The sequence below is a fragment of the Primulina tabacum genome, chromosome 18, assembly GCF_025594145.1.
Source record: "Primulina tabacum isolate GXHZ01 chromosome 18, ASM2559414v2, whole genome shotgun sequence".
In the NCBI taxonomy this organism is placed as follows: domain Eukaryota; kingdom Viridiplantae; phylum Streptophyta; class Magnoliopsida; order Lamiales; family Gesneriaceae; genus Primulina; species Primulina tabacum.
In genome coordinates this window covers 32,266,456-32,282,267 of record NC_134567.1, presented here as the reverse complement: position 1 = coordinate 32,282,267, position 15,812 = coordinate 32,266,456, and the positions used below count along the sequence as shown (strand labels likewise).

The 15,812-nt window shown below is 36.3% G+C and overlaps 2 protein-coding genes and 1 long non-coding RNA gene across 6 annotated transcripts; 2 read left to right on the top strand and 1 right to left on the bottom strand.

Moving 5' to 3' along the window:
* Positions 1-426: 426 nt before the first annotated feature.
* On the bottom strand, positions 427-3,825 carry LOC142533581 (uncharacterized). Its single transcript, XM_075640407.1, has 6 exons — positions 3,247-3,825; positions 2,596-2,737; positions 1,739-1,898; positions 1,318-1,512; positions 1,017-1,067; positions 427-625 (listed from the first exon to the last, which is right to left on the bottom strand). The coding sequence occupies exons 1-5, from the start codon at positions 3,752-3,754 to the stop codon at positions 1,062-1,064; spliced, it is 1,011 nt and encodes a 336-aa protein (XP_075496522.1). The 5' UTR covers positions 3,755-3,825; the 3' UTR covers positions 427-625; positions 1,017-1,061.
* Positions 3,826-4,955: 1,130 nt separating this feature from the next.
* Positions 4,956-7,925, top strand: LOC142533046 (uncharacterized). 2 transcript variants are annotated; one of them, XR_012816669.1, is made up of 4 exons: positions 4,956-5,123; positions 6,573-6,679; positions 6,793-6,841; positions 7,639-7,925. It is a non-coding gene; the product is annotated as an uncharacterized LOC142533046 (long non-coding RNA). The 2 variants fall into 2 exon arrangements; XR_012816667.1 differs by lacking the exon at positions 7,639-7,925 and having other exon boundaries at positions 6,793-7,005.
* A 698-nt stretch (positions 7,926-8,623) lies between these two features.
* LOC142532831 (polyadenylation and cleavage factor homolog 4-like) lies at positions 8,624-15,596 on the top strand. 3 transcript variants are annotated; one of them, XM_075639336.1, is made up of 7 exons: positions 8,624-9,410; positions 10,853-10,954; positions 11,047-11,181; positions 12,238-12,768; positions 13,097-13,882; positions 13,967-14,515; positions 15,339-15,596. In XM_075639336.1, exons 1-7 carry the CDS (start codon positions 9,057-9,059, stop codon positions 15,381-15,383), a joined length of 2,502 nt encoding a protein of 833 aa, XP_075495451.1. In that variant the 5' UTR covers positions 8,624-9,056; the 3' UTR covers positions 15,384-15,596. The 3 variants fall into 3 exon arrangements, with proteins under 3 accessions (XP_075495451.1, XP_075495450.1, XP_075495452.1); XM_075639335.1 differs by having other exon boundaries at positions 11,047-11,301; XM_075639337.1 differs by having other exon boundaries at positions 9,289-9,410; positions 10,797-10,954; positions 11,047-11,301.
* Positions 15,597-15,812: the final 216 nt, after the last annotated feature.

Genomic DNA, 15,812 nt, shown 5'->3' with positions numbered 1-15,812 from the left:
TATCGATGGCTCGTGGCACCAATCTTTGAGAAAGACTGGGCGGTAATTTTTTGACCAGTAGCTAGCCACCACCCTTTGCCGGCTTCCATAAAGATCCCCATGTTATCACGCCAGATCGATGTTCCAGTCCAAAGGGAAAAAACAAAGACGATCTCTTCAAGAACAGCACCAAAAACACTTACGTAGGCAGGTTCATGCGAATTCTATGCTCTTTTAGCATACTCAAAAGTTAAGAAACAGAAAGGGAAAAAATATCTTTTGAACTTGATTTTGTTGCTAAGTTTTGCATCACTTCGGGGTATGTATGTAAATTACCTCTTTTTCTGGTTTTCCCAATTCTTTCTTTTGCTAAGATCTATGGGTGTTTTGAACTGTTCGATCCATTTTTAGCTTCTATTTATCTGAGTACGTTGTGTTAGCTGAATCTTTTAAAGTGGATTGTCATTCATTATCACAAACAAGTAATTCTACCCCACAGATTATCAGTATTGTAAGGATGATCCAACGACACAAGATAAAAGGTTGGTGGACTCAGCGCAAGGGCAACACTTACAAATAATCACCTTCTGCAGATGTTATGCTTCATGCATCATCTTCTCAGTAGCATAAAACAATATCTCGACCACTGGCACAAGAAAAAACAAACTCTGCTTAAAGATCAACATTGGCCTAAATTATAGGAAAGTAGGGTGTAGGGTTGTATCCAAGGATGAGCTGTGAAGCACCACTTTCTTCGTGGGATGGAATAATAAAGGATCTATAATATGAGGTTTATAAATCGAAATATATGGATAATATAATTTTTTTTAACAAGAAGTAGTTGTAGAATTCGAGCAAAAGATAAATAAGGAAATACACCAAGCTGTGCCTAGAGGATGTAACCACTTGAAATAAATTGTCATGCCTAATGAGTGGTTGTAATTGATAAACAGTAGGTTTTATCCTTAAATTAAGTCGGCCTATAATCTAAATTTCCAGGTCCGCCACTGCATACAAAAAAAGTGAGTGTTGCTGACCTTTTAGCTTAACCAGGAAGGATTCTGTGAATTTTAAATTATTCTTCATTCCTGCAATCAGCAACAAGCATGGTGAATTCTTAGCTTGAGTTCAAATACACAAATTTAAGTGACTCGATTCGAATTGGACAATCAGTCAATGAAATAGGTACTTGGATGTTCAAGACAACATTTATACCATGATGACCTTTAAGATATGCTGGACACTACACGAGGCATATACATTAAATGTAATGCCAAGCGTGATTTTTAGTTTCCTTAGCTAGGCATGGGATAAAAATATGTGTCCTTAACTACCAACCTTGAAGCGTTTCCTCCGCGAATCATCAGAGATAAACCGAGAGGCTTGAGACCCATGTCCATATGCTTGCTTTTTGTTATTTCTTGATCCTGTCACTGGCATCCATCTTCTATCTTCCACTTGGCCTTTCGAATTTTGAAAGAATCCATTCTTGTCCCAAATCACTTCATAATCAGCCCTCAAGCGTGATCCTTGCTGCACCAATGACCAACTCCACGTCACAAATAACTTATTCAATCCTCGTCAAGTCAATGTATCTTAATCCTAAAATTGTTTGGATGAGTGTAATGACATATTTTACCATTCAAACTGTCACCCAAAAAACTGTTGGTTTGATTGGTGTTCACGGAAGGGGAATGACATCAAATAAGTACAGCAGAAGTTGAAAATAACACATTAAAATTGGAAGATAAAAGTGCACCTTGACTAAGGACCGGCCGCATAAAACCTTTAAAGCATTGCAAAACTCTGTGTGACCTTTGAACCGAACAACAATCTTACAATTGAGGCAAGAAACTAGGTCCCCACCGTCTTCAACATCAACCTCAGCTCTATCATTGTCCTCAGCAACATCAAGATTTCTGTAGCAAATACAGTTAAAGTCATCGAAATACAGACATAGTTTCCATCACATAAAAAAATAACATAGCCATCAAAGAGAAGATTTGAACTATAGCAATCGTATTCATCTTTCTGTATATAACTGATACTTTACCTCACAGAACTTTTTCTTGCAGAAATTTGATTCTTAAGGGAAATCATTGTGATCACACTAGACAAAATCTAAAACAGATGATAAAAGAATGATATGATAGGATATTAAAACAATACATTTTGATGTTAGGCCCACATACAGAATTCCATAAGCTGTTAAAGAATTACAATGAAACGCCTGAGATTGAGCTAAACCTGAATTCAAGTTATTTGGTGCCTTCACCATTTCATTAAACCCATTTTCGACACCAAAACATTGGATTTGGGGTTGCAAATTTTCAAACTTCATAACAGATTTACTCGAATGAGAAATTTATTAAAAGTTAAAACTAAAAAGTGCTAATCAAATCATCTAGGTGAATCGTTTCCAAATACACCATTGAGGTTTAGCCCAAGTACAAAACTCCTAAAAATTTTGCTTAAGCATGCCATTTACCCAAAAGATGAACAAAAATGTATTCATAATTTCATTTAGAACATGGTAGGGGAGTCGTTTACACGACCTCCGAGAGGTTTCCATGTTTGGCCAATGCTACTAAACCTAATATAAACACAAACACACACCTTATCTTTCCAAATGCCGAGAGAAGTGTGTGAGTAACTAGCATTGAAGGTTTGGACGAAACTCGCGGTTCGGCAAACCACCTTGATGGCGCACCTCTCATTATGAGGGTATCAGGCTGCTGTCTCTCAGCCATTCGGTACCCTACCATAATACACTCGCGTCAACCGAATTCAGAATTGATTATTGTGATCACAAAGATAAAAATATACAGAAAATACGAGGGTAGAAAAGCAAAAATGAAATAGACCAAAAATGCGATAATTATTTCAAAGCAACTTTTCATTTAAACAGTACAGATAAATGTAACCTAGAAGATAACTGCATAAATCAGAACCATTGTATTTCAAGATTAAGGAAAATTTATTTATTTCTACAAGTACGGTTGCCGAAAAATTAAGATCCACATAGCAAGAATGCACTAAGACGAGATCTTGATAATTTAACTGAAAGCTCCAGTACAAACGCAAGCTAACTCTGCCAACTTCGTCGAAGAATAGATTCAGTGTAGCTGTAATTTGGCTAAAAGTCCCAGTACAGTTACTTCCCACGAGTCTCTTCACAAAATCAGTTCTTTCCCATACAAATGCATATTAATACAGAAAATTCAAACTGAAGAAAAGCATTTCAAGAATAAGCAAAAAGAAACTAACTTGAATGTCCAAAGGCAGCAACTTCCTCCCATTCTTTCTTCATCCCTTCAAAATCATCGGACAATGGCAACACAGCACTCAACTTAAACTTCACCCCCTCCAAATTCAACTCCATTCCATCCATCTTCTCCACAAAGCCCTTTCTCCACTCCAGAAATTTGTCTTCCACGCCATCTCCTTCGCTCAAGCCTCCAAACGCCCCCTTCGAAAAAGACCCAAAATCTAAAATAAAGATACTCCCACGAGCCACCGGATCTTCACGCTTCCTCTTTTTTAAATCCTTGTACTTGTGTATTATCATGTCTTCTTCGGCAACGGATATTGAGTGGGAGGTTTTGAAGTAATCGCTTAACGAACGTTTCAGCTTCCACTCGTCGATAGGGTACACGGATTTGTCCGCACGGTGGATTGTAAGATTGAGTTTTATACGAGGAACTAAAGAAAGACCGGAATCGAGTTCGAAGGTCTCCGTTGGGAGAACGCTGTCAAGTGGTTTCCGATGGCTCATGGCGGCGCTTGTCGGATTGAAGGAAATTTGGGAAATTTAGGGAAAAAATTTGTTGTCTCCACGGCTCAGAGATTAAATCTTGAGAAAATAAACCGTCAGCTCATCCGCAGCCCTGTGTTTTGAATTATTTTAATTTCGTTTTTAAATTTTGACTTTTCATTGGTTTCTTTTTAAAAAAATTTTAAATTAAAATTTTTTTTTTTCATTTGTAGACGGTTGTATATATTTTATATTTTATTTTTTATTTAAATATTTTTTTAAAAATTAATATTATTTATTAATATGAAAAAATTTTAAGATGATTGAGTGGACTGTGGGACCCATAAATAATGAGTTTGAATGTTAAAAAGAATGTGTGTAAAAGAGATATGTTGTTATAATGAGTATGTGACAGTGAACCCCACGCTTTTTGATAAGTTGGTGGGTGTTGTTGTGGATGCTCTAAGGTTTGAATCAGGTTTCGATGAAATCAAGGTCCACTTTTTTCATCTTGAAATATTTGAACATTTTTACTAACTACTCGAAAATAAAAATAAAAGCTCGATTAATATTTATTTAATATATAATTTGATAATTTGAAAAAAGTGGGAATTGATATTATAAAAAAGATTGAGATATTGTTTGTAAATGTTTTAAAAAATGAATATTTATTTATTTTATGAAGTTTTATACATTTATTAAGAAAAAATCCATACATTATTTGATACTTGAAAGATTCTCACCTCACATAGCAATTGATGGTTGTCTATGATGTCATACATTCCTGATATCCTAAGTAGTTCCTAATTAGATTGTTGAGAAGGATGCACTCGAAGCAATTCAAATTATTCTCTGTTATACTGTCCCAGGATTGCCAAAGTGGATTTTATAAATGCAATAATGCTTTGTTTTCGAGTAAAGTCTAAATCATGATTTGTTGATGAAATTTGGTTTCACGTTAAAATAAAGTCAATTTAAATGGTAACAATGGTTTATGTTATATAAAATTAAACATGAAAAAGGTATAATAGGACTATTTAGATAATCGAATGTGACGTGGAATAGCTATCGATACATAATAATATCATTGTGAATGGTAACCATGTGGTTTGTGTTATTATAACATTACATATGGGAGAAAAGTATAATCGGACGATTTAAACTAATCAAAAAACCATTGGACCAAATAATTAATTTACATTTTTTTGAAAAATCGCACGTCAAAGTTTAAAAATGTCCCAAATGACAAAACTCAAAGACAGGAGAAGAGAACTTGAGAGATGGGTTGCTTCGCTTGCTTCGATGGAGGGGGCAAGCAGAGGAGGAGGGAACAAGAGCGTTTGGCCTCTGAAGAAGCCCGTGCTAAAGCCGCTGAAGCAGCACAGAAAAGGTAATTTTTTTTTTTTTTTGTTGATTGGTTTTCTGAGATTTTATTGAGAAGGCTAATTATTGCTAATATCGAATCGAAATCTGTTTTGATGTGAATTGCGCCACAATTGATCGATACCATTTGTATGCTCAGGGCCCATTTCGGTATTGTCTGGTTTGTGGTTGTATCCGTGGCATCTAATTAAAATATGCAGAATTTCATTCGTAATTTATCCAAAAAAAATTAAGTTTTTATTTTCAAGGTACTCAAACTTTACGAGTGTGCTCCTCGTGTTGTTTGTTCGTTAAGATGTTGCATTGATGATAAGGATCTGATACAGTGCGTGGTTGTGAGCTACCGAGCTGTTCTCAAGCTATTGTGAAGGGAATAATACCAGGCTTAGAGAACATCACCAAGTCAGAGATACTTCTCACTCCATGCGCTTTTGGAGAATCTAATGATATTTTTAAGTTTGCATGAAATTATCCTAAAGCAATAATATATCCATTTTGATCTTGGAATTGGTAAGAAAAAGGGGAATACAGTTGACATTTTATCGAGGGCAGGTAGAGCTACTAATTTGAGCTCAAAATCAAACTAGATGCTCTTATTAGATCTTATTGTCTGTAGAACACGCGTAGAAATCAATCTCGTGGAGAAAATTAAAGAACCTTTTGGTTTGTCCCTTGGCAAACTCTATATGGAGGAGATTCATCCTACAATAGATGACAATTCTAATAAGCTATTTTGATGGTCATGTAAATCTGCGAACTTACATGACCTTGAAAATCACATCCATAGTCTCCTTACTCAATAAACTTAAAGAATTTTTACATATAAGAGCTAATAAAGTAGATTGAACAGAGAATGAAAAACCTTCAGGAAGATCCACTTCGATGCGTTTTGTGGATTATCTGAGGAAAGAGAACAATTGGGATTTTGTGGTAACTGAGAAGCATTTGTAGTTACGCAGGACTGTTTTCGGTACGTTATGATGGCAGATAACTCTGTTTGTTTATTGTTGACATATATGTCTATTTCCCAAGCCCCTGTACTTATTAATAAAATTGGAAATCATGCATATGTGAAGTTTGATGAGATGCATCTGAAGATCTGAAATAGTATTCTTCTTTAAGCAACTGGAATACCATTAAGTTTCGATAGGTTTTGAGTTCCGTAGTAATGTTTCTCAGTTGGTCAGCTTAAAGAAGTGAAAAACCTGGCAATCTTGCATTATATTTTCCAGTTTCATTTGTTATCATTTCTCTCCAACAATGGGCTCTTCATATTGCAGCTTCGTCTATAGTTCTACTGGCTTCTTGATTGTAAACTAATTGTGCTTGTAACCAGCTCATCAGCCAGCTATCATGCACGTCTTTAAGTTCCTATCCTGCACAACCAAGTGATTCGAAGTCTACGGTATTCTCTTGTAAACTCTGCATGACATGCTTGTTCCCACCATGACTGCAGGCAAGAACAATTTGAGCAATCTCCAGCAGGAAGAGCTGCAAAAGCACAGCTAGCAGGCTGCCGCAAAACAAAAGGCTAATACTAATCAAGGCGAACCAGTTCTTAAGGTATAAACACCTATTTATATCCTTTTGTTTTCACTGTCATAGTTGCATGGGCTACACTGGAGAGTAATGGTGCTCTGGTAATGATACACCAATTTGATCTTATTTTGTTGCAGTGGCAGATGGGATGAGGCTACTCTTATTACCTGATTCAAACTGCACAATGTAAGTGTTCTTTATTTTTGTAATGTCTTGGGCTATCTTCTTTCTTTTTGTGACATTCAGTAAATATTTTAGTACGCTATCTATCTTATATCCCACGATGATGTGTCGTCACATATTTTGTGAAAATATCCATAAATCATGAAGAAACACCAATTTACAATAAAGAATTTGAAGAGTTCTTGACAGTGATAATTGGATTTATAGGCATTCCTAAATTACAACTGAGTGGGAATGTGTCATATACTAGAAATTTGAGCGTATTATATATTAGTACAAATGCCAAGTCCACATAATTTTCAAATGTCAGGAGCCTTTCTGAAAGGCTTGATAAGCAAGTGATCTTACTATCCTCTGTGACTATATTGTTTTAGAGTAATAGTGTTCAAGTGAGGAAGAATGGGACCAAAAATCTTTATTCTTTATTCATTAAAAAAGAATATCAGAGAATTACATGGTCTTTTATCAAGCTAGCTTGGACCTAACCAACTAAACTAACTGCATGAACACAAAATAAAAAGCGTAAAATACAAAACACGATTTATGACCAATGTAAACTAATATAACCAACGCATCCCCTTCAAGCTTGGTACAAGTCTTGGCACCAAGCTTGGATATCAGTAGTGAATGTTGTACTTCGCTCGATCCCTTGGTGAAAATGTCAGCCAACCGTGAGAAGTAGAGATATGCAGTATATGCAGAATTGTCACGTAATCAAGCAACGTATATGCATTATTAGTACATAGTTAGAATTATACAAGGGATTCTTATTGTTACAATAACTTAATTTACTCTTGCAGAATCTGGAGCAAGTACACTTCAACTGGGGATGATAATCGGCATGAATTGTGGGCAAAGAGCTAAAAAATAAAGCTGAATGGTTTGATTTCTTCATATATGTATATAATTTTCATAAATACAAACCATTTACAATTTTAGATTACGATCAATTATGAGTAATTTAACTTATTATTTGTCTTTGATCGTAAAATTATGAGTGAAAATATTCTTGTAAACAAAAGCCTACCACGGTTTCTGCACTTTTTTCCTTTGGTTCGCATCTCTATGACATTGACATTCATGAGCTGATACTTGAGTATTTAACTCGTAGCCTGTGTTGCGAGTTGTCTGGATGATTTAATTTGTATTTTTTAAAAGAAAAAATCCTGAATATTTAGTAGCATTTGCATGGATGAATTTGATTTATAATTATTTTCAAATTTGAGTTATGGCTGTTTTTGGTAGTTCGGTGCGTTTGAATTAATCAACGATGGCAGTCATTTGCTTGCATTGTGTGTTTATACAGTTGGAATAATGATTTTTTTAAATCTAAAAATATTAAAATAGAGATAAAAATATGATTGAATTTGAAAAATATAAATAAAATTATAATTGAGATATTTTTTTTAAAAAAAAGATTACTTTAGGAAAATATCTAGTGATGTTATCATTGTAATTTTAAATCAGATTTCAACAAATTAATTAGAAATTATTTAGTATAGGGATACCAACTTTGATTATTGTTTGAAATGATTCTAGAATCCTGAATCCAAACACATCCTCTTAAAATTTAGTTTAGACTGATTTTTTCAATGATAATTTTCATTATATTAAAATTTTATTAAACATACTTATTCGTGTGTAAAATAAATGTCGTCTACGGAGGAATCTATCTATCTATTTTCAATTAGAGATTTTATCAAATATTACATATATGGGTTGCTACTTTATCCCGATGTATTCAATAAATAAATAGGTAAAATGTATGTATTTATGCGTGTATGTTTAAATATATAGAGATTGTCCATCTTCTCACATCGTCCCCCCCCATAAACCCCCCCGCTCGGCCGTGCCGTCTTTGTAGTAGTGGTGGGTTCGGTGCAGATCTCACGCGTGCTCCGCCGCTAGCCAACACATTCGCGCCCCCCTTTCGTCATCCTTCGGTCATCTTTTCCTCTTCAGCCCTTACGGTACTTGTCTCATATTCGACGACGCCACGCCCTAACGCTCATCACATAAAAAAGTTGCGGACTTTCTGGTGGTGGAATTTCCGGTTGTCTGTCCAATTTGTTATTGGCGGTTTTTTTAAATTATCGTTTCCTGTGTTTTTGTTGTTTATATTCGAACGCTGATTCGAAACCCTAATTTTAATTTCCGCGAGGACCAAAACCCCATTTCCATTTTACTCGATTTTCTTCTCTTAGCGTCTTATCCGTCGATGGACAATCTTTCAAGATTTCAGAATCCTATGCCTATCAGCAACGGAAGTTTTAACAAGATACCACCAAATCGAAATGATGCCGTTGGCATGAGACCCTCGCCGCAGATAATTCTGGATCGATTTAGGGAAATGGTGAGGGAGAGGGAGGAAGAACTTGGGTTTTTTGGTGGTCTCGGTGAAGAAGCAGTTTCACCTTTAAGTATGGATGAAATTGTACGGTTTTATGAGGTCGTTCTATCAGAGCTTACATTTAATTCCAAGCCCACAATCACTGATCTCACTATGATTGCGGGTGAGCAGAGGGCGCATGCAAAGGGGATTTCTGAAGCTATTTGTTCCCGGATTATCGAGGTATAGCATCTAGGATACTTTTGGAATCCTCGACAGCCTTTTGGAATTCTTGTAAATATGTTGATGTGGTAGTTTTGATTGTATTGGAGTTCTAGCGATTGGAGTTGTAGAGAATAAAGTGTGTGAATTGAAGCTTCGTATTTATTTCTTCCTCTTTTTTTTTTTTGTTGAAGTTTTATCATTTTTATGATTTCATTTTCGTTTTAGTTCACCAAAAATAATGAGCCTGGCAATCTCACGAATGAATGAAATACAGCAAGTAAAGTGTCTGCTAGCACAGATTTGAAGATTTGGGAAATAATTTCAAGCAAGTTTTATTTAATCACGAGGTTACTCCGTATGAGAAGTTTGAGAACCAAAACGAGCTGCCAACTTTGACATAACTAAATTGACATGAATTATCTCATTGCAAGAGCCATACACCTTCAGATCTTCAAATTATGGGTTGAAAATACGGTTTTAATCTCATTCTGAGCAAGAAATAAAATCTTTTTATTTAAAATATGAATTTGAATATATATGCCAGGAGAGCGGAGCTCGAGTAGTATAAATCCTTTACCAATTTTGGTTTCCTTATAGCTGTTGACGCTGTAGAGATTGATCATGTATGTATTCATAGAGTTTCATTTCACTTGAGGAAGTGCTGTTTTCTTTTGTTTGATACTTGTTTGGTGATCTTAGCTTTATAATATTTTTTTCTTATTTTCTTCATGTTTCCATGAAAATTTTCCTGGCAACACTAGCCAGTACTGAATTTAAGGTATTGGTTTGACAGTTGTCTGTTTGTTGGGGAAATGTGATTGTGTAATCTTAATGGTCACTGACCTTTGGAATGCTGTGGCAAAATGGAAATATGAATAACTAGAACTCTGATGGCACTTATTCACGGTGAAACATCTAATGAAAAGGTGTTGAATTTTGTTGATTCTCTTCAATTTTGATTATCCTGGTAATGTGATGGTTTAGTCTCACACAATTTATGCTGCTGTTGGCTCTACTGTGATTTTCCCGTTACCTGTTGTCCTCCATGAATCACTGTGTGTACTCTGCCTTGTTTACAAAAACTCGTTTCATACTTTATACACTTGATGTTCCAGATGTTCGAAGTTGACAATAGAAAGGGCTATTACTTTTGGAAAGATTAGCACCACTGCTCGAAACTGTTTTTGGATTATAAAAAGTAGTGCTTCGGTATTCTATCTCTGCCACTCCTTGGATATCCCCGAGTCAATAACTTAATGCTCATGCCCCCAATCAAGATTTGATTTCTATAATAATTAGGATTGTCAACTTTCATCTGTGTCTGTTTTCTGTAATCATGCACTTTTATTATTTGAATTAGTCTCTTTTTTATTTTCTTGTCTCATCTCAACCTACTAATTGTAGGTTCATACATTATGTGGCTTAAAGACTTCCGATTCTCTGATATTTATCTCTTCCAGGTTCCTGTCGATCAAAAGCTGCCTGCCTTATACCTTTTGGACAGTATTGTGAAGAACATAGGTAAAGGATATATTTCATACTTCTCTGCCCACTTGCCTGAGGTGAGGACTAAAGAATTGAATATTGAATAAATGTGTTTTCTCATTTGAATTTGATATGCTGTGTTTTCTCATTTGCGTTTGATTTCCAAAAGGTTTTTTGTGAGGCCTATGCTCAAGTCCACCCCAATATGAACCCTGCAATGCGCCATCTTTTTGGTACATGGTCAGCTGTGTTCCCTGTGTCAGTACTTCGCAAGATTGAGGAACAGTTACAGTTTTCCCCTTCTGTAAGTGGTCAATCTCCTATATTGAATTCTTTGAGAGCTGCTGAATCTCCTCGACCTACACATGGAATACATGTGAACCCTAAATATTTGGAAGCACGGCGGCAGTTTGGTGATTCAACTGTAGGCTCCCTAAGCTTTAATGAAATTATCTCTTCTTTTAACTCTCTTACTTTATTGTCTTTTGTCTTGCTTGCCATGATTCACTCGTTACATTGTGCATGCATTGCATTTTTTATGATTAAAATGGATTGATCCTTGGTTCACCAGTATTAATATCCTAGGAAAGAGTAAATTGGATTGAATGCTACAATCTCCTCTCTTTGTTACATTTTTGTGTAATAGAGAGAGCATGCGCCTCATTCACTGAAGTAGACACGTGACTATTTTGAGGCCTGAAAACTCTTTTAGGCTATTTTTATATTACTGGTAGGTCTTTCCTAGATGTATTTATTGAAATTCATGCTTAACCTTTCTGCAAGTAAAAGTTTTGTACATAATTTGAGGAACATTACTCTCTATACTGGACTGGCCTTTTCATTTGAAATAATATTTGACAAGTGGACATATCGTTTTGAGTTCTTTTAGACCTCCCCTTTGATGTGGTCAATGTTTCCAAGGATTAATACAGATACTTTTATTCCAACTAGCCCATTTTACACAAAAAATAGTTTTACTTCTTAAATTTAGCAAAAATATTATAATGCTAATTTGGAGGCTAAAGTTCACGAGCACGAGTTGTTATAGTTTACTGTTTGTGCCTTTTGTTTTACATAGTATGGACTTCATCTATCTCACTTCTTCAGATTATTTTCACTACATTTCATTACATTTTTTGTTAATTTTCTTTGAGATATTCTGATATGTTTTAATTGTTTTGTCATTTCTAAAATGAATTTATTGTCAAAGTTTTGGGAGTGTAAAGCTTAGTTTATGAGAACACTGGGAAAGTTAATATAACTGATGATATATGGAGGGAATAGTACCTGCAATATTATCAGGAACATTCATGGAGTACAATGATCATGTTTTTACAATTTTGAGTTATTCAATTTGCAGGTTGGAGCTGAAGGTGCAAGCTTAACTGGTGGTGCAAACCGTGCAACTTCCGGTGTTGATGCGATAAAGAAGTCTCTGCCATCAACGGCCAAGATCATGCGGTCCTCTACTTATAGAACTGGGCATACCGGGTCATTAGTGCCTTCACTTGATGAATTTAGCATCAATAATTCTCCAAGGAGAGTTGCTGTTGGGCCCTCACCATCTAGGTTGGGGATTAATTATGGCCTCAGTGAGGAGGAAAGCAGTGAATGGCAAATGAGAAATTGGCAGGGAAAATCCAATCATCATCTTAAAACTTCTGCTGCGTATAACCATAATAATGATGTTCATCTTCGAGGTCCTAGAGCTTTGATTAGTGCCTATGGAATTGATGAAAGGGAGAAAAAAATGAGCTCCAAACGTCAAAGAGTAGAGCAGTTGGACGCCAATGTTATTGATTCGAAGGGAACTCTTAGGACGTGGCTAAACACCGAAGAAGAAGAATTTGATTGGGAAGATATGACCCCGTCAAACACTAGTGCTCCGTTGGTGGGTGATTTTTGTCCAACGGTCTTTTTTGATTGCTAATAGCCTGATTTATTTTTTGAGGATGCTTCTTGTATCTGCTTGTGGTTAATAACTAGCTAGCAACTTTGAAGATTATCCTTTTCGCTATGATATGATTTGTTAGTTTATGACCTTTTCTGTAATTATATTATCATGTTTTTGTTGAACTTTTTCTCATGGCTATTTACTTTTTCGATACCAGGCTTTAGCCCCACGCCTAAGCAGGCACACCAACAATTAATCTTTTGTGACAACTCATTGGTGATTTTTGAAAAATTAACTTGTTATATTTTCTTCTCTTTTTTTGTAGCTTGGTCATGGAGCAATGAACAAGATTGCTGGAGTCCTGCCAAATGTTGCTGGCCCTACCGATTTTATAGGCCATATCCCCCCTCCTAATTTACCACCACAGCATGCTCAGAGTCATTTAAATGCCAACGGAGGTGGTTCATTTTTAGAAAATAGAAGCAATTTTGCTTCTAGTTATAAAAGGCCCCCGATATTAGGTGATTTCTCAATATCAGATGGGATTTCTGGTGGGTCCTCAAATGTTGTATCCAAGCTTAGTTCTACTCGTGACTCTCCAGCTCCTGAGATTCGACCTGATGCTGCTGCAGCTTTAATTAATTCACCATATCCTGTGAGGTTGTCGAGTTCACACATTGTAACCCCAAGTGCTGCTCTTCCCCCACAATTGCAAAGCAGGGGTCAGTTTGGCACAGTTAATTCTTGGACACATTTGAGTGGAATTACAAGCATGTCACATTTGAACATGCCTCAAATTCCCAGTCAGAGTCCTGGATTAGTTCCTTTAAATCTCCAACGTCATGCACCAGTTTCTTTTCTACAACATAATTTTTTGCCATCTCAGGAGTTTAGACCAAATTTGCTCCTGCCTTCTACTGCCTCAGTCCCATCACAGGCAAAAGTACCACCTCCAAACTATGGATACTTACAAGGTCATGGTCCGTCTATTGGTTTGGCCTCTTCTAATCTAGTTCCCGGTGGGCGTCCACCTAACTCTGGAGCCGTGGGGCCGCTTTCGACTTTATTTAGTTCTTTAGTGGCTCAAGGTGTGATATCATTGACAAAGCAGGTGTGTGATTGTGTCATTTATATACTGTTATATAGCATCATCTAATTGGGCAAACCTCTCACATCCTTTGTATACAACAAATAGGATTCTGTTGTAGTGGATTTTGATCCAGACAGTCTCAAGATGCGGCATGAATCTGCAATAACTGCTTTATATGGTGATCTGCCCAGGCAATGCACCACATGTGGTCTTCGATTCAAGAGCCAAGAAGAGCACAGCAAGCATATGGATTGGCATGTTAGCAGGAATAGGACATTAAAAACCCGTAAAACAAAGCCTTCTCCCAAGTGGTTTGTAAGTGTAAGTATGTGGCTTCATGGTGCGGAGGCATTGGGGACAGAAGCAGTTCCAGGTTTTTTGCCTGCTGAGAACACCGTTGAAAAGGAGGAGACCAAAGAACTGGCTGTTCCTGCTGATGAGGACCAGAATGCTTGTGCATTATGCGGAGAGCGTTTTGATGATTTTTACAGTGATGAGATGGAAGAATGGATGTATAAGGGGGCTGTGTACATGTATTCACCGGCTGGGTCAACAGTAGGAATGGACAGATCGCAGTTAGGTCCCATAGTGCATGCTAAATGCAAGTCTGACTCTAATGGGATTCCACCTGAAGATTTTACAAGAGTTGAAGGGGTATGTTTTTCTTCACTGTTGTAATATGTTCTATGAATTTCCTCTCCGCTCAATTTTGCAAACTGCTCAAACATATCGACTTCTCGTGAATATCATATTATTGTTATGGTATTGAATGATGTGTATTATTGAGGAAAAATTGTTTCCAAACCTTTTCAAAATTATGATTATTTCGCACCTTGTGTGTGTGTAATCTGCGTTAATAAAACATTTTACAATTTCTATTTTGTGATTTGAACTTGTGTTCTTTCTTTTGATGTCACCGAACCTTCATTTTTCTTCTCTCGCGGTCGTAAGCATGTCACCATAATCAGGGAAGAATTTATAATCCCGCCCCTCCCCAAAATAGCTCTAAAGTCTTTCATAGCCCCAAAAGTTCTATAAATATATCATCTGGCTGGTTGTAGTTTCAAGGCTGACTGTGTGTTTGTGTGTAGTGAAAAACTCTAGGCATATCAATCTCTAGAATCTGAACTAGAGATCTTTCATCATATTCGAGACATTTTTTCTGGTTACTGGTTACAATCAAGTTAAAATCTCAAATGAAATTGTTGGATAATTTATCATACCTGGCTACTGTTGCACATTCATGAGCAACTCCATCAGCAGAAATGTATTATAATAATAACATATTGGCAGCGTGCATTGCAATTGACATGCTTTCATGTTGTGGTATTACAATATAATCTTTGGTTTGGTTGCATGCTTGTGCAAATGAAAAATATTCTATTCTTATTCTATATCAGCCTTGATAACTTGACTCTTGTGGATAAATCTGATCAAAGCAATCATTCAGCCTTCTTTTAATTGTGTCCATGTTCAGGAATTGGTTGAAGAAGGTGGTCCAAAGAAAAAGCTGAGGAGCTAGCCTTTTTAGGAATGGTTGGATAGGTCTTTTGTAACTTATCAAGCAGTTGTCAAGTGATATTTTATTTTTCCCTACATTTTGTGGCCTGCCAGATTCTTGTACATATATACTACAGTTGGTTTATTCACTGTCTTGTTCGCGTGAAAAGGAAAAGTAGAACCCATACTGTTACAACTTTGTTTCTCTGGAGTTATTCACTCTCACTTCCTTAAAAGAATTATTGGGACAATTTTTAAGTTTTTATTAGTTTCCAACGGCATAGGGGGCTGGGTTGGGGCTTGTTAAAGGTTTTAGTCGAAAGTTCTCTCTCGCTCCTGTTTTGCAGGAGGTGGCTTGAAATAGTTTCATGACTAGAAGACCAGCATGGGGATGAGCACATCTTGGAGCCGACTACAATATTTCTGGAGAAAGAGCATGTTTTGCTGCACA